This window comes from Plutella xylostella, chromosome 16, assembly GCF_932276165.1.
Source record: "Plutella xylostella chromosome 16, ilPluXylo3.1, whole genome shotgun sequence".
Classification (NCBI taxonomy): domain Eukaryota; kingdom Metazoa; phylum Arthropoda; class Insecta; order Lepidoptera; family Plutellidae; genus Plutella; species Plutella xylostella.
The window spans coordinates 6,424,547-6,441,773 of NC_063996.1; the positions used below are offsets into that span (position 1 = coordinate 6,424,547).

The 17,227-nt window shown below is 41.2% G+C and overlaps 3 protein-coding genes across 6 annotated transcripts; all 3 read right to left on the minus strand.

Annotated features, from left to right (window-relative positions):
* Positions 1-2,905: 2,905 nt before the first annotated feature.
* Positions 2,906-6,979, minus strand: LOC105388658 (gustatory receptor for sugar taste 43a-like). Its single transcript, XM_048626553.1, has 7 exons — positions 6,723-6,979; positions 6,307-6,445; positions 5,726-5,881; positions 4,988-5,170; positions 4,418-4,527; positions 3,356-3,514; positions 2,906-3,006 (listed from the first exon to the last, which is right to left on the minus strand). Exons 1-7 carry the CDS (start codon positions 6,840-6,842, stop codon positions 2,929-2,931), a joined length of 945 nt encoding a protein of 314 aa, XP_048482510.1. The 5' UTR covers positions 6,843-6,979; the 3' UTR covers positions 2,906-2,928.
* A 91-nt stretch (positions 6,980-7,070) lies between these two features.
* LOC125489721 lies at positions 7,071-8,072 on the minus strand. Its single transcript, XM_048626554.1, has 2 exons — positions 7,708-8,072; positions 7,071-7,460 (listed from the first exon to the last, which is right to left on the minus strand). Exons 1-2 carry the CDS (start codon positions 7,815-7,817, stop codon positions 7,196-7,198), a joined length of 375 nt encoding a protein of 124 aa, XP_048482511.1. The 5' UTR covers positions 7,818-8,072; the 3' UTR covers positions 7,071-7,195.
* A 195-nt stretch (positions 8,073-8,267) lies between these two features.
* Positions 8,268-16,650, minus strand: LOC105386207 (peptidoglycan-recognition protein LB-like). 4 transcript variants are annotated; one of them, XM_048626547.1, is made up of 5 exons: positions 11,144-11,447; positions 10,514-10,649; positions 10,005-10,233; positions 9,462-9,580; positions 8,268-8,986 (listed from the first exon to the last, which is right to left on the minus strand). In XM_048626547.1, exons 2-5 carry the CDS (start codon positions 10,581-10,583, stop codon positions 8,718-8,720), a joined length of 687 nt encoding a protein of 228 aa, XP_048482504.1. In that variant the 5' UTR covers positions 10,584-10,649; positions 11,144-11,447; the 3' UTR covers positions 8,268-8,717. The 4 variants fall into 4 exon arrangements, with proteins under 4 accessions (XP_048482504.1, XP_048482505.1, XP_048482506.1 ...); XM_048626548.1 differs by having other exon boundaries at positions 11,053-11,447; XM_048626549.1 differs by lacking the exons at positions 10,005-10,233; positions 10,514-10,649; positions 11,144-11,447 and adding exons at positions 15,749-15,947; positions 16,532-16,650.
* Between the last annotated feature and the right edge of the window lie 577 nt (positions 16,651-17,227).

A 17,227-nucleotide genomic window follows, 5' to 3' on the forward strand; every position in this document is an offset into this window, starting at 1 on the left:
GACCTGTTTGTATCCCATAATTTTCAGAATAAAGTATTTCAACGAAAAGCAAACCTTATAGGAAAAAGTTGGACATGAATTAAATTAACTTTTCTCTAACTTCACTTCATCATCCTCCATCGCTGAAGAGTGCAATATCTGGTATATTCCATCTATCCTGCTTTTTATGCCACCGTAGGAAATCCATCGTTCCCTGGTACTTTGCCACTCTTCAGCGATCGTATGGTCCGTATCAATTCGTCTTATTCTCACTCCTGGGGCACGGGTCTCCTTCCAATGAAGGAATGGTTTAGGCCTAGTCTACCACGTTGGCCTAGCGCGGGTTATTGGGCCCCAACACAAGTAATCTTGTGCTGAGAGAGTTTTCGGGTAAGTGGGCTACCCAACTGTCAGACGTTTTCAAGCCACCCGAAGGCCTCTGACTAGCCTGTAAGACCTGCCGATTTTATTAATCATAATGATTACGATTATTCATCAAGATACAAGATGCTCCTGGTTTATTTGCATCTGCATCCAACTCCCCAGGTGGTGGTTAGGATCATTAAAAACTTCGGCAATGTGGCCATACCATCTTGAAAGTCAATCTTTCATAGTAACAAGGAGATATCCTGGGTTTTGTTGCAATGTTCTTCAAGATGCTTTGTATAGATCCTTCATGTTTCCTATGGCAGCCGATGAGACCATCGCTGGATATAGGGTTACCCCTAGCAGCGTTTGTCCTTTTATAAATTTCGTTTGATATTAAGTTCACAAAGAAAATACGCGTACGCAAGTGCTTCTTTAGAATGGTCGTCTAGTTCGACGTTAAGTCTTCCTAGATGGTTGATCATATCCCATGTTTCTTTAGACATCCATTCATTCTTTAAGTGTTCCTTGTGCCTTATTATTTCTTCGCAAATTTTTAACAACACGTCTTTGATGCCAGTTGTTGCCGATCTGGATACTAAGTTTTCTTCTAACTTGTGGGTCCTGCAGCTTATTTACACGACACCTTTGGCAGATCTTGTGGCCTGCTCCTAAACTCCCGCTATCTTCAAGCACATTTTTCCATCGACTAAGTGGTGATCACTATTGACATCAGCAACCCTCTTATTCCTAACATCCAGAAGTGTCTCCATTTTCGACTAATCGTCGGTCGATTTGGTTCTCGGTCCGGCTGTCGGGTGAGACCCAACTCACATTGTGATAGTCCTTTGGGGTTACCACCACTAAAACTTAGCCATTAACAATCCTAAAGCATCGTCGCTTGCTTATCAAATCTAGCGTATCTTTTATGAATCTGACAGATAGTTTAAAGCGAGCGACGCTGCTTATGGATTGATAATTGCTTATGTGTCTTGCCCACACTAACATACGGTGCCGATACATGGACGCTGACCAAGGAAACTGTGCACCGAATCAGAGTTGCAGAGAGCTATGGAGCGATCCATGTTAAGAATTTCGCTTACAGACCGTATTCCCAGCGTGGTAAATCACCAAAAGACAAAAGTCTTCGACGTCGGTATGCAGGTCACGGAACTGAAATGGGAGCCGGCAGGAAACTTGGCTCGAAGGCAGGACGGAAGGTGGACAAGGGCGGTGACAGAATGGTGGCATAGAGACGGACGAAGAAATGTCGGTTGGATTATGATTATTAATTAATGAATAAGTAAACCTGCTGATCACTTGGATCTCAATCTCAAAGTGATTTCGCGGTGAAAAATATGTTAATAAAGTTTATAATAAAATAATGCTTCGAGAAAAGGTACGGCCATGCCGCTTCTTTGCTCGACTTGGTGAGATATTATGAATTTTTTGTTTTCAATCTAGCTGGCCCGCAGGTACCGCTTCTTACCCTACCCTACCCTATCCTACCCTACCCTACCCTACCCTACCCTACCCTACCCTACCCTACCCTACCCTACCCTACCCTACCCTACCCTACCCTTCTTACCTTTTATACCTTCCCTGGACTTCCACAAATGTTTCTAGACCAAAATCGGTTCAACCGTTCTCGAGTTCTGAGGTCCAATTATAAGTTCATTTATTCTTTAAGTCATTCATCTTAGATATAAATTGCCTTAGTCTGGCGGTTAATTCATTCTTATGGAATGTTTAAAGTAACATAAATTATTATAAAACATTATCCTGGTGTGATGGTTAAATCTCCTTGGTGTTTAAATTGTTTTTACTTGTATTTAATTAAAATGTTAATAATGTCGTTTAAGCCAATTTTACCTGACTGAGATTTCAGATGCCTATGTCTTATGTCCCTTATTTCAGTAAATAGAATATGTACATTCATTTTATATACAGAATAACATAGAAAACTATTTCAATTTAACGTATTTTAATTTTCAAAGCCATAGCTAGAATAATTACAGAGATATGATTTTTTTTCGAAAATTTCAAACTTTAAATCGCTCTGGTGAACATTTTATGTCATGGCGCTTAAACCATTTTGCCTTTCCACCGTCGATATGCATACAGAGTGTTGCAAAAAGGGTGGACCCCCTGAGTCACCCTCTTTCGGCTCAGTACTTAATACTTATACCCTTTTTGCAACACCCTGTAGATACCTAATGTAGATAAAAAAAAACCGTAACAATAGATGGTGTAAAATTAAACACAGAAGTCCTGCAAAGGGCCATCAACTTCTTTTAACTATTATTAGGTGTAAGTACCTAATATTTACTTATTTTGTTCGCTTTCTTCTACTTAAAATTGTTCCAGGGTAGGTATCTACCATCTTAAGTGCCAATTTCACCATTCTCGGTTATCTAACCGACAGGGATTGATTTATAAATTAAACGTCATCTCCATATAAAATTCATGACAGATGTGTCAAAAGTTAACCACTACTCCCTGGTTATGCTCTAACGGAGAATGGTGAAATTGGCACTAAGTTAATAAAAAAAACTAATAATGACTACATACTTATTCATCAATTTAATCAGTTTTATAGTAACCGGTTAACTGTTGGAACTGAATTATTACCAAAAGCAGTGTAGTGACTTCGGACATGATCTGAAAACAAAATAGCAATTATTAGGTTGCAGTAGTTACTTAGCTCAGTACTTAATTTAGGTCCCTTAAAAAAACAATTTTTACATCTCCTACCGTATTGGGTTGGTGCAGAGTGTAGGTTTCGAGCGGTGAAAATTAAACTCTTTTTTTTACTGACGCAAAAGAGTCGTCACGTCGCGGTACTTTAACACCATATTATTATAAATTCTAGTTTACTTTACCCAGGGTCTTAAAAACTTAGACACTAGCTATCAAAACGCTTCCAGTTAGCTGTGAAACAACTTATAAACGTATCAAATTTTGATTTACCTAAACACGCATTAAACATCCCCACAGACCAAAACCTTACATTAATAATGAGCGGTCGGTCCAACGTGAACAAGCCAAGCGGCGCGAAGTGTGGCTGCCGCAGCATGAGCACGGCCGCCAGGGTGCGGAGGCTCTTCTGCAGCAGCGGGCAGCCGGCGCGCCGGGACAGTTCCGCCGCCAGGCTGCGGGTCAGGCGCATCTGGAGACATCGGACAGGTGGGTGAGAGCAGAAAGAGCACCCTATATAGTTCTTGATGTCATACCAAGCAGAAAGAGCACCCTAGTTCCGGATGTCTTAAAGAAGTTGCTTATAATAGTTAGATGTATGCGAGCGCTATTAAGACAAGCTACCGTAGGTACCACCAGAACCACCGCACATTAATCAACCAACTGCAATCACTGCTTATCTGTCTAATTTTACGTAAATTGTATGGATAATGGATATGGTGACAGATAAGCTGTGCTGAGGATTGTATATTAGTGTATGAAGTGCGGCTGTCGCAGCATGAGCACGGCCGCCAGGGTGCGGAGGCTCTTCTGCAGCAGCGGGCAGCCGGCGCGCCGGGACAGTTCCGCCGCCAGGCTGCGGGTCAGACGCATCTGGAGATAGGTGGGAGCGTCATCAACCACAAGAGAGCTAAGCAACACCTCTGGTCATCATCAAGCTTTCTCAGACACTTATATAGACACCACGATATCGGTGTTGCACATCCAATAAGTTGCTCAATAGTTGGATGATATGCCTAAATTTATACTGGCTATTAAACTGTCCTGGTCAGTAGATCAGGAAACTAATGTCATGTGAAGAGGTCATGTAAATCCAGTAAGTACAGTCTTTCATTAATTTTACGGCTATATCTAGAGGTGCGATATTCAGCGTATCAGCATATTATTATGCACTGCCGACGACTACAGACCGGCACGGCAGCACGGTGCTATGCTAGGCACGCTGCATACCGTCACTAGGCGTCCTTCTACTTACTACAGACGGGACCCTTCCCGTGGTGTGTCGCGTGAGCTGGTCTGCCACCGCGAACCTCTAGGAAGCTGCTTTAAGATACCAGAATCCAAGCATTTAACGACCAGGTGAGGTAATAGCTACCTGCACAGCCATGTCGTGGCACGGCTCTATAACAGCCATGATGGTGAGCAGGTACAGCCCCACCCACGACATCTGCAGCGCGATCACCGAGAACTCCACGAAGCCCACCTCTGCAACATAGTTAATTATATCATCAGCCAATAATCATTCACTGCTGGACATAGCTCTCCCAATGAGCGCCGCAACACTAGGTCCTCGGCCTTCCTCATCCAGCCACTACCCGCTAAGGTCGTCGGTCCAGCGGGCAGGAGGGCATCCCTCGCTGCTTTGGCCTATTCGTGGTCTCCAATCGAGAACTGACAACATAACCAATTATTTATCTATAGCTTTTCCCGAGCTTCGACTCCCTGGAAAAGTTTTACCGTGCTTAATAGGTACATGCAAAATTTTCATGAAGATTGGTGAAGTAATTTTTCCGTGAAAAAGTATCAAACACCCATCCAGATTAGCATCAGTCAGTGGCTGTCCAATGTGCGCCGAGGGCATATACAGAAACAGTTAGGTAATACGTCACTCAACTGGTTTACAGGCATTACAGCCCACAGCTACGTTACATACACAGCAGATTACCAATAACATCATGCAGCAGATAATACGGCTTGGCAATGAGGTAGAGCAAGAAGTTTCCGAAGGCGAAGTACAGGAAGGTTCCGTAGGTGTGGTCGAGCGAGTCGGCGGCGTCGCACACCCAGCCGTGGTGCCGCGCCAGCCGCCGCACCCAGCCGCAGCTGCGGCTGAACTTGGTGAAGTTAGCTGGGGAATATACAGGGTGTTGGAAAGCTGGGATATTAAGCCGAAAAGGGGTGATTCATGGAGTTATTCTGAATTGGTCACGTAACTTTTTACTATAGTTCTCACTAATTTCAATAAGTCGTTGAACAACATTACAGTTATTCAGAATGACCCCCCGAGTCATCCCCTTTCGGATAAGTATACCAAAGTTTTGAAACACCCTCAGAGAGGAGGTCTAGAGATCAGCCAACAGCGTAGCTCGTAGTGCCTATGATAGATCAGTTACACAACAAGTTACATCAAGGGCCTTTAACAATGTAAATGAAATCAGGCTCCAGTAGTTTCCCAGATTGCTGATTTGCCGATTCAGACGGATCCGTTTGGATACGAATCTTCAAGAAGAAGTTTAGGTAAAATCTGCCGTTGTAGAGCTATTGTCTTGGCAGATTACATTTTAGTTAATAAATCAATCTCTACTTTTTTGAGGCGATTTAATAATACACTTACGTTTATAATAGATACATGCGGATTGTACAATGTAGGTACCTACATAGGTAGTAAAGTGTACTTAGTTACTTTGCTGGTCCAAAGTCCTCAATTCTTGTTCCAGTGCAGAGTTGATAGCCGAGAGGGAAGAGTTGACGTGCATGACAGAGAGCGAGAACTGCTGGGCCAATAGGAACACCAGCCACTGCATCACCAGTAGCGGCGAGTAGCCTACCTTAGTACGTCCTGCAAGAAGCAGTAAGAAGTTATAATTATCTATGTTTTAAGTTAGTTTTAAGGAGCGTTATAGGTATAACCATGTTATAACACTATATAACAGCAACACACACACACACACACAATGGGTTCGAATTTGAAGCAGAGCGGACCTTTAGTGTGTAGGATGCCCTACGGCTAGATGGGGTGACGACTTGCAAAAGGCTGGCAATGATTGAATGCGGAAATCTATAGATCGTCACCCATTGGCGTGCTTTGGGAGAGGCCTACGTCCAGCAGTGCACTACTATAGGCTGATGATGGACCTTTAGTGTCCTTTGTACTGTGATAGTGACCATTGATCAATCAATGTCCTCAAAATCGCCTTTTATAAATCTAGACTGCACTTCACTGCAAATTCTGCACTGCTCCCGGTATAGTAGGAGTATACTCACGTTCTCTGACGTTGTTCTGGCTGAAGCGTTTGTACATGTACGCCAACAGGGTGGTGGCAGCAGTCTGCAGAAGGATACAGAATAGCAGTCTCTTCCAGTCTTTGCTGCGTTTCTCCTCAAACCCAAGATCTTGGTTTATCTGGAAACGTCCTATCTGATAACAATCGGTCACAGTTAACAGAATCCTTAGGTTTAATTCAAGAATGTCAAGTAAATCAGTATACAGTCCAGATCATTGTATGACTGTACCCTGAAATCAGACTCCTACATTCTTAGTTTTGGTTTTGGAGACCTTAATTTACTCAAGAATGTCATGTAAAGCTGTATACAGTCCAGATCATTATAATTATGACTGTACCCTGAAATCACACTCCTCGCTTAGTTTTGGAGTCCATCAACAACAACACAATAGCTACCTTCTCCATATCATTAAAGCTCTTGACCATCTGCCGTATCCTCTCCTTTGCGGAGCGCCAGCCGGCCAGCACGGCGGCTGAAGCCAGCACCATGTTGCCTATCCACACGAGGTACACCATGCTAGGGCACTGCTTGCCCCCACAGTCGCTGCCGGCCGGCGTCTTGTAGTTCAGGAAGTAGTCTAGGGTGCCGGTGCCGAATATTATTATTACTGGAAGGGTTGAAGGGGTTTTGGACAGCGTTAACGGTTTATTTAGGGGCGGTCAACGGTTTATTTGTAAAAGGTAGAGCTGTTGAAAATGGAACTGGTAGCATACAATCAACTCAATCTTTTCCTCATAAACCTCATACTGTGCTACAGTACCTATACGTGCTTTCTCTGCCACTTATTCTTATTAACAATATTTGCTGAATTCTGCTTTCACACTGAAACACCCAGCCCGTAACAGTCCAGACACCAGCGTCCTCCAATTTAGCCTTTCCACGCTTGGCTTCCTGACTCTTCCCACACTACCAGAATCTTACCCATAGCCGGCACCACAAAGCAGCCATACGCCCGCATCCCCCGCGACCCCGCCACGGTCCAGCGCCCGCCCCGCCGCCCCACACGCACGGGCGCCACGCCGCCCACGCACGCCAGGAGAAGCACGAAAGCCATGGAGTCTCGCACGAAGCACTCTTTGGGAGAGTTGTGCGGTTTTTGAGGAGCGGCGGAGAATAGCGCGGCGCGTACTTGGCTTGGGGTTGGGAAGAAAGGAAATGTTTTACGTTGAAGTTTTCATAGATATGTAGAGTAGAGCATTGGAAGCACAGCACAAGTGGATGAAAATTATTACTGGGATTACCAAGTTCTGTGTAAGTATATGAAAAAGTAAAATATTGAAGAAAGTTGCCTCTTCAAAGTACCTAAGCAATTTATTGAAAATAACTATGCGACACAAAAAATGGTTTAATTGAATAACGTTATAGCAATAAGTTACCTACCGTGTCTTGTGAGCTAGTCCCTTTTGTGGATGCCCCTTGATCATAGGGAACTGAGGTGAAAAACTCTCATACAACAAGTTAAAATCAGGGCACACTTTATAGGTTTTCATGGTGAAGCCTGAAAAAAACACTCCTTTCTGGCATAAATTCGTTATAGGTGTAATACAGGCTTAGTAATGGTTTAGAGGTAGGAATTTTGGATAATAGAAGGTTAAATAAAAATAATGAGTTTAGGTAGGTATCACATAATTATGACGTATGTGTAGACTACCGTGGTGGTTGGTTATTATATGTGTGCCTTCAGGTAATTAGGTAAACAGACAAAAGACCTGAAAATACAGTACAGCTTAGTGTTTATATTCCTACAAGTATATTATTGTGTTATTATGTTGTGTCAAGTTAGAATTAGGAGACCGGAGCAAAAACTATTCGAAAGGTATCATAAAAATCATAATGTGACACGCTTTATTTTCCACTAAACAATATACACATACTTACTAAAAGGGGAAAACCTAGTAACTACTTACTCACTAAATTTTCTATGAAATAAACACATGATGTTGTTTATGCGTACTGATAAAGATATTTTTATTTAAATATCATACTTATCACAAACATATTATGGGTACTTACCTATTATTATTTTATACATTTACTAAGTATATCTATAGATTCGCGGTGCCTACATATTATGTTCTGTGTAGAATTAGAATAAGTAGCTATTCATAAAATGTAGACAATAATTACTATGTTTCACATTCACATCTACAATTTAGGTTATACATACTTTCCAGTAGGTAAACTGTTCACCACCGACTGAGTTAGCGGCGTATCGGTTTTTTTATTATGCAGCGGCAGTGTTACGCATAGCCTACTGATACTGGTAAAGCGGCCTAAGATCAAATGAATATTATACAAAACAGATAATTAACTAAGTATAAATTTAACTATGATTCTGATAAGACCTCCAACCCCCACTTATTACAACATTCTGCTATAGCCAAATACCATCAGAATTCCAATAAGCTCCTGCGCACCACATCCCTATCACTCTTTGGCAGTTCAGGCACGTCGACCAAATCTCTCCAGGAGGCTGGAAACGCGGAGTACTGTTTCCAGGTCTGGATGTGGTTGAAGAGAGCGTCTCCGGGGCAGGAGGTGTTGGCGCGGACCTGGCGGTGTCCCACGAGGCGGTAGTTGGGTGTGATGGCTCCCCGCGCTACGCCTTCGGCTATGAGGGCTTGCACGGCTTTGAGCTGGTTGCGCGGTGGTAGGGAATCTGGGGAAAGAATAAAATTAACTGTGTTATGTACATTCTTTTCATCATCATCAGCCGATTATCTTTCACTGCTGGAAAGGAGTCTACCAATGCCTAAGGAACGCCATTCGTTCAAGAGCTACCCTACTACAGACAGAAACACAGGTCCACTGTACTTGTGAGCATGAGAAGAGAAGTTGTTTTGAATAAGGTACATAAAACTACGTTGCGACGTCGCATCGCAAAACACTTTCGCAAAAACCTGCGACAGTAATCAATCATTTGCCCTGAAAAACTGTCAAAACAGTGTCGCAATGCAGTTTTGTGTACAGGCCCTAACTATTAAACCTATTTCGGATGCCTTGCATATTGTGTGACTGACCACTCTAGTCCCCGATGAGACAGACGCCGAGGCTGACTTAGCTTAAAGTATCTTTCTGCAACTGGACAAAAGTCATATAGAAGGACAGGAAGGAAGGAAGGTAGGAAGACTGACCGCTCCAGTCCCCGATGAGGCACACGCCGAGGCTGACGGTGTTGAAGTGCAGCGCGTGAGCCCCGAGCAGCGCCCAGCCGCGGCCCTCGTACACCGCGCCGTCTCCGCCGACGGCGAAACTGGAAGATATATGTATTATTATATTATATTATGTATCTAAGCCCGGAAATGAAATCAGAATGTCCAAATTCGCGAAAGGTCGCGGAGTCGACATGTACGAATGAGCTCTTTAAAAATTTATGTAGGTATCTTACGCTGAAAGAAAACATCTTGAGAAACCCTACTTGAGTGAAAGCTTTTGTACACATCCCCCTAATTTCAGCTCAGCCAGTCTAGCTCACGTGCAAATTGGAGCAGCAAGCCTGGACGTTGTAAAAGTTGAGGTAGGCGCTCTGTAGGTCCAAAGATAGATAATCTGTAGTAGATGGATATGCTATCAAAACGGGTTCAACTGTCTCACCTACATCCTTACATGTCCTACATAAGGGACTAGCTAGTTTCCCTATTGTATACCGAAAACTGTAAAACAAGATACATACTCACTTATACCCAATATCCGCCCACCCGTGCCCATCCATATGCATGTTCTGCATGACCCTCATGGCCTCCTCACACTGGGCGGGATCCCCACATGCGGGGGGGGTGTAGGAGTGATGTAGGACCACGAAGGGCGCCGGGCGGGCCAGGGGGCGCCGCTCGGTGGGCTCCCGGGCGCGCCACTGCCGCCGCGGGGTGTAGGCGAAGTGGTCTTGGACTTCGTTGATGGAGGGTTCTGGATGGTGTGAGATGGTGGATGCAAAATTAGGGTTGTATACTGTAACTACTTAGTCAACTCAGCAATTGCAAAGCGGTAAGTAGTAAATTATATGCGTTGTGCAGACTGACTGTGATTTTTAGTTGCAACTGAAAAATTCCGAAATGAAGTGTATTTCGAAAGTTTTTAGTTACCCTTATGGCGGGCGGGCCGATTGCCTTTTATCAGGCACAATCATGGAACTTACTACAATTATTTGTTAAAAATATAATAAATTTTAACTAAGTTTTGTGCTTACCATCATTGCAAGGTAACATATTGGCTGATGATATCAGTGATATTACAATTAATACCAGATTTAATGCCATAATTTTATTTTAAGGCACTGTGTTATTTTCAGTTTTATGTTGACGAACTTGTTTGTTCAATCGAACCTGAAAAAAAAACAATTTTAGCCAAGTGTATATAGCCGTGGAAAAGTACGGGCTGATGATGATAATGATTTATATAGATAAGTAGTCATAAGTTTATTAAATTATAATCGACTATTATTTGTGTTAGAAAGGTGAATCATAATTATGATAAAAGATCAAGGTAGATGACCCATCCAGCACCCATTTTATTATCTACGCTGAGATTATGATAAGCACATATTATAATTACATTTAAATTGCGTTATTCCTATAATAGTGACTAATAATCTATTTGATTGGGTATCGAATAGAGATAAAGATAGGTACCGACTACATAGAAAACACCAACATTGTAAACCAAAAATATCTGAAATTTCTTACATAAGTGCTACTTACTTAATTACTATGTAGTGTAGGTACTTACGTCTTAACACTTTAATATTATCACTACCAATTGAAGATAATAAGTAGTAAGACAATCCATATTCTTGTTTTTACACATTCTTGATACTTACACATTATTTTGTAATATCTTCTATATAACAATTCTGTATTAAAATCCACAGATTCCGGTCTTACTTATAGTTTTTGGCACGGTCCAAGTAATTATAAAGTAGTAATGTAATGAATTTAGCACTACGTTAGTATTATAGTTAATAAGTAATTGAGTATGTGTTCACGTCACAGATCGTCTTCCATTCACTAACACACACACTAATAATACGATATTTTGTACAATCATCTAATTACTATTCAAGAGCTCGAATAATCAATACATCGTATGTAAACACGAAAAGCAAAGATACTGAATGGTGGATGTGATGGCAAACATGAGTATATTTATAGTATAGGTAGAGTCCATTGCGAAAAGTAAGGGGATTCCCCGCTATAGCACGTGAAGTTAACAAAAAGTAGCCCCAATTTGCAGGGGGCCTAGAGATCTACCCCCTTATTCATAGAAAAGTTACAAAACGTTTTAACTAATATACTGTTTTGTCCCTCTCTGTCAAAGAACAAATTGTTCTTCGTCGGAGAGGGACAAAACAGTTTATTAGTTAAAACGTTCTGTAACTTCTCTATGAATAAGGGGGCTAGACTACCAAGCTATACCTATAACTTTCTCCAACTAGAGTGGCGGTCGCGTAGTAAATTTTGTAAGAATAGTGATTGCTTTTTATTTAAATACTTAGGTATGTGTATTTTTGAAGGATTTGAGACGTTTCACACAAATATCGAACAAATTGAAAATTTCCATTAATTTGTTTTCTGGCAGATTAGATAATACTCGTAATATTATGCTATGGGTGCCTACCGACTACAGTAGTTTTAATTTTCATAAAACTCTTCAGGTTTTTATTTTTGTTTACCATACGAATACTGTTCTATGCTTATAAAAGAAGAAGATGCTGTTCTATGCTTATATAAGATAAGAAGCTACATACCTAACCTACCTAATAACTATATTATATGTATACTTTATACGTTCGTATAAATCTATGATCACAGGTCAACTAACTATTAATATTTATTACTACATAGAAGATCAAGTTGGATTCGTGCACGGCTCGGTTTCACGGTTTCGTACCATTTATATTATTATATAGTAAATAAGTATTGAATATTAAATAATTATGTTGGCCAGTAACTTAGATTAACATGTTTTTTATTTATATACAAAACATTGCATCACATGTTTAGTTATATCTTCTATTTTTTACTAGTTTTCCCGCGATCTTTCACTATGCCCTGAAAATTTCTGTTGTAATTCCGGAATAAAAAGTACAAAAAATCACTGTATGTGCTATAAACATAATTTAAAATGTTGAAAAATTTGTGTGTTCTTTGTGACGCTATTTTTGATAGTAATATCTAGCAGCTAGACAAAAGGGGATCACTCTAGTTTACGAGAAGCGAAGTATTGGAGCGCTCTATCCGCTCGTCTCGTTGTATTAAGGTCTTCGCACATTATAACAACTCACCGGCGACTCGACTCTATGCTAGACATTTCAGTTCATGGTTTAATTTCAAAAAATTATTATAAAGTAGTGTACAACGCATCGTACACTAAATGTCTAGAAAAACTAAAGGAGTGTGAGTAGAGTTGCTGCCGCGTTGGTGTGGAGTTGTTATAATGTGCGAAGACCTTTATAGGTATATACAGGGTGTTGCAAAAAGGGTATATTAAGCCGAAACCAGCATGTGCAGCATGTTATATCGAAGCCTGAAACTGAAATCAGAATTAAAAAATTCGCGAAAAAAATATATCATTTTCCATAGAAACTTAGTTGGTTACGTAACTTTTTACTATGGAGAATAAAAAAAAAATCACGAATTTTGAAATTCTGATTTCAGTTTCGGGCTTAGATATACCATGCTGCACATGTAGCTTTCGGCTTAGTATACCCTTTTTGCAACACCCTGTATAATACAGAATGGACAACAGAGTAGCAGTAGCTTTCGTTCGTACTCCACTGTCATGTAAAAAACAAAAAACATATTTTTCCTAACTAACTTTATTAACCCCATCAGTCTCCAGATCACCAGCAGCAAAATGGTCCCACGTGGCGATCTCCCCGAACAGTCTGTCTCCGGGGCACTCTGTGGGCGTGGCCTGGCGGTGCCCCAGCAGCCGGTGCTGGCGGCTGACACTCCGGAGGAGACCATTGTATAATGATGTTAAAGTTAAAGGTATGTTATGTTTGGGCCATTGAAACTATTTGAAACTCACCTATGATCAGGAAACATTAGCACTAGCCTAAAAGACACGACCTTTATACAGAATGTTGAAAACGTGGTATGCTAAACCGAAAGGGGGTGTCTCTGGGGGTCATTCTGAGCAACAAATTTGGATTGCATGACACCGTCCTATTATGCAAAATAAAACACAATTAGTTTCCTTACTCGTACTAGTAGCTTTCGTTCGTACTCCACTGTCATGTAAAAAACAAAACACATATTTTTCCTAACTAACTTTATTAACCACATCAGTCTCCACATCACCAGCGTAAAAGTGTTCCCATGTGGAGATCTCTCTGAACAGCGCGTCTCCGGGGCACTCTGTGGGCGTGGCCTGGCGGTGCCCAGCAGCCGCTGTTCTATTCTATTCTATTCTATTCTAGCTGCTGCGGAGGCGGCAACTCGACTCGTGGTCATTAAGTGTAATTATGCTTTATAAATGCCTAGTTAAGTGTGTAATACCTATTTGGTCCATTGAAAGTAATCTAAGTATGATCAGGAAAATCATTAGCACTAGCCTAAACAACATCGAATCGTGCCTCTGGAGGTCATTCTGAGCAACTTGAGCCGTACATCGAATTTTGGAAAATCGGATAGCATGACATCATTCTATCATGTAAATAAAACACTGAATTTTCCTATCTAGCTTTATTAACCATATTATCAGTCTTCAGATCACCAGCAGCAAAATGGTCCCACGTGGAGATCTCTCTGAACAACCTGTCTCCGGGGCACTCTGTGGGCGTGGCCTGGCGGTGGCCCACCAGCCGGTACCGGGGGCTGACGGCGCCGCGCGACACCAGTGAGGAGATCAGCGCGCGGGTGGTGGCTAGTTGCTGGGGGGGTGGCAGCTCGACTGTTGGTTATTAAGTTATAGTTAAAAGTATGTTATAATTGGTCCATTTAAACTAAAACAATACCATCAACATGGTGGTCCAATATCGAGAAGCAGATAAAAGCCCAAAACCTGACCACAACGACAACCCGGGATAGAATATCCTGGCGCCGAAGTACGAGGAGTCCAGACCCCAGCTGAACTGGGAAAAGGGCAGAAGAATGAATCATTTTTTTACTGAATTACTTGGTGTGGTCCTATGTCCAGTAGAGGACTATTACAGGCTGATTATGATAATCGTGGAGTCCAGGAGAAAGCGTTTGGGGTGTTCATACGAAGAGGGAGACATAGAGTCTAAGATTTATTTGGCTGATGATGATGATGAAGGTCATGATGTTAAAATGAGACTGGATGGTGGGTATCGCCGACTGCTGTGAGAGTCCTATGTTCGATTACCGGCCGGCATGAGTGTCATTAACAGTAACAGAAGACTATATGTATATGCAAATGGCATAAGTTTGTACGCTTCTCTATCTACTCGTATGTACCTATTATAAGTAGATAAAAAAGTGTTTGATGTGAATAGACTAAAATGAAGGTGGGAATACACAATACAATACAAATATTGCTCGTACGGTATTTGTGAATAATAAACTCGAGTCACGTTGTATAATGACAGAAAATTGCTTTTGGAGATTATATCTGAATAAACTACACTTTACAAGAATTAATTGGTTTTGCGTCAGTAAAAGAGAATTTATGAGTTTATTTATGGACCTTAGTAGTATTTTTAAACATCAGTTGATGATTTTTTTGTCTTGAATATACGAACGTCGATGACTGCCCAATCGCAACGAAATTAAGTACTTACCTAATAATTTAAGTAGATATCCACATATCATCGTGACCCTCAAGTTGCCTCTTTCTGCTTACCTACATCTGTGACACTATTGCAATACCCTATACAAATAATAAAATAATGCAGGTAAGTATACTAACATCTCCAATCTCCAATAAGACATATGCCGATGCTGAGTGAGTTAACTTTTCCGGCGTGGATGCCGATGTGTCTCCACCCTCGCCCCTCGTATACCGCTCCGTCGCTGCCCACGCAGAAACTGAAATTTTAAGAAAGTTTATATTTTTTGTACTTATATCCCTGAAAATATTAATACAAAGCCTCTAAAGCCTGTAAGTTATTTTTTGGGATAATTACAGGATTTCGGATAGTGGGCATAAAAATTGTTCAATTTGACCCGTTACATTCTGTGCTAAAAATGATCGGGTCATGCAATTTTCACCCTGTATGCTAGGGTAAAAAGATAGAGCAGCAAGGATAGCTACAGCAATAGGTACTGATTTAGGACACTCAAATATCTTTTTACATCATTTTAAATGGTTAAGCCAACCTGAAATGTCTACCCCACTTATTATTGTATTAACTAGCTGTGCCCGTGAGCTTCGCTTCGTAACAAACACACACACATACTCTCAAACTTTCGCCTATGATATTAGTAGGATTACTATCCGTAGATCATAAAACACTTACTTATACCCAATATCCCCCCACCCCAGCCCCACATGGTACCGCTGCATGGCTCGCATGCTGGCCGCGCACTCCAGGGTGGTATTACAGGCGCCAGGGATGTAGGTGTGGTGCAGCACCACGTACGGGACTGGCGTGGCTAGTTGCCTGGTGTCCGTGGCGGCGGCTGCGCCCCAGGATGCCCGGTCGTGGAGGGTGAAGGCTGGAAGATGACAGGTATGTAGAGAAAGGGTAGCTAGAGGATTGAGGGAACCCTTAGTTAATGAGATCTGTAAGGGGTGTATCAAACCCTGATTACACCTACCTGCTAGCCGTTCATCGGTCGAGGATGCCACTCTACTCGGTAGGTGTAATCAGGGTAATGGTCTTGTCAGCGAAATGGAAAAAATGTATAGCTATCTATTCGGAGGGTAAGCTAGGTCCATTTTGATAAATAAGCTGTGCTAACTAAGCTTTCACGTTCTGTGATTGCGGCCAAAAATTTAATGTCAAGAATCTTTGGCTTTTCTGCCACTTCCAAAGTTTCTAAGTAATCTACAGGGTGTTGCAAAAAGGGTATACTAAGCCGAAACCTACATGTGTTTTCGCGAATTTCCAAATTCTGATTTCAGTTTCGGGCTTAGATATAACATGCTGCACATGTAGGATTCGGCTTAGTATACCAATTTTGCAACACCCTGTATAATGCGTCTTCTAAACGCATATTGGAAGACGCATAAGTTGCCTATTTGTCATGTTTCTACTCTACATTTAGTGGTAAGATCTCTTATGTTTACATACTCGTACTTGCGTCACTATTTTCTGTCGTAGGAAAAGCACTCACTGCACAGATCAAAGATACCAGCTTCACTATTAATTGTAAAGCCATTTTAATTACAATTATATTTTTTATTTCAATCTTAAGTAAGTAAGTAAGTACAAACTTATGAATTAAGTAATTTCTCCTTTACTTATCGTCAAGAAGTCGTGTGCTAAGTGGTGTTTTCGAAAACGATTCAACGTTTATATACTTACTTATGTACAGTTCTTATATAGTGCCCTGATCTCGGTTCTTTACCCTGCAAAAGTACACGATGTATATCAACAAACATGTGACGACATCGGATATTGATCAATTTCTTTGTTTACTATTGTATTTTCCTCAAATACTTAATAGCAATTTACTATCTACATATTGACGAATGGGTAAACTACCAATTTAGGTAAGTAGGTAGGTACCTACTCAAACTTACTTTTTTGTACCTACATATATACCTAAGTACTTTTTAGGTAACTAGGTATACTTACCGATAGTATATAGGTAGGTATTGTCTACCAATTTTAAATTACATAATTAGCACAGTAATTAAAATAAAATACCTTATCACGCAACAGATATGCAGTAACATTTAATTTTGATGCCTGGTATGATAACATAGAACAACGCGGACTCGGTTGTACCGACTTGTACCTACTCAATGCCTGATAATAATAATGATAATA

What these genes read in the sequence shown, in the direction of transcription:
- LOC105388658 (XM_048626553.1), bottom strand. Translation starts at nt 6,842, where the DNA reads ATGGTGTACCTCGTGTGGATAGGCAACATGGTGCTGGCTTCAGCCGCC. An exon ending in CCAGAACAACGTCAGAGAAC is followed by an intron (nt 5,882 to 6,306) that starts GTGAGTATACTC and finishes TGCTTCTTGCAG; the next exon opens with GACGTACTAAGGTAGGCTAC. An exon ending in GCCACGACATGGCTGTGCAG is followed by an intron (nt 3,515 to 4,417) that starts GTAGCTATTACC and finishes CGATGTCTCCAG; the next exon opens with ATGCGCCTGACCCGCAGCCT.
- LOC125489721 (XM_048626554.1), bottom strand. Translation starts at nt 7,817, where the DNA reads ATGAAAACCTATAAAGTGTGCCCTGATTTTAACTTGTTGTATGAGAGT. An exon ending in GGACTAGCTCACAAGACACG is followed by an intron (nt 7,461 to 7,707) that starts GTAGGTAACTTA and finishes CCCAACCCCAAG; the next exon opens with CCAAGTACGCGCCGCGCTAT.
- LOC105386207 (XM_048626547.1), bottom strand. Translation starts at nt 10,583, where the DNA reads ATGGCATTAAATCTGGTATTAATTGTAATATCACTGATATCATCAGCC. An exon ending in TATGTTACCTTGCAATGATG is followed by an intron (nt 10,234 to 10,513) that starts GTAAGCACAAAA and finishes CACACCATCCAG; the next exon opens with AACCCTCCATCAACGAAGTC. An exon ending in TGGGCGGATATTGGGTATAA is followed by an intron (nt 9,581 to 10,004) that starts GTGAGTATGTAT and finishes TATATCTTCCAG; the next exon opens with TTTCGCCGTCGGCGGAGACG.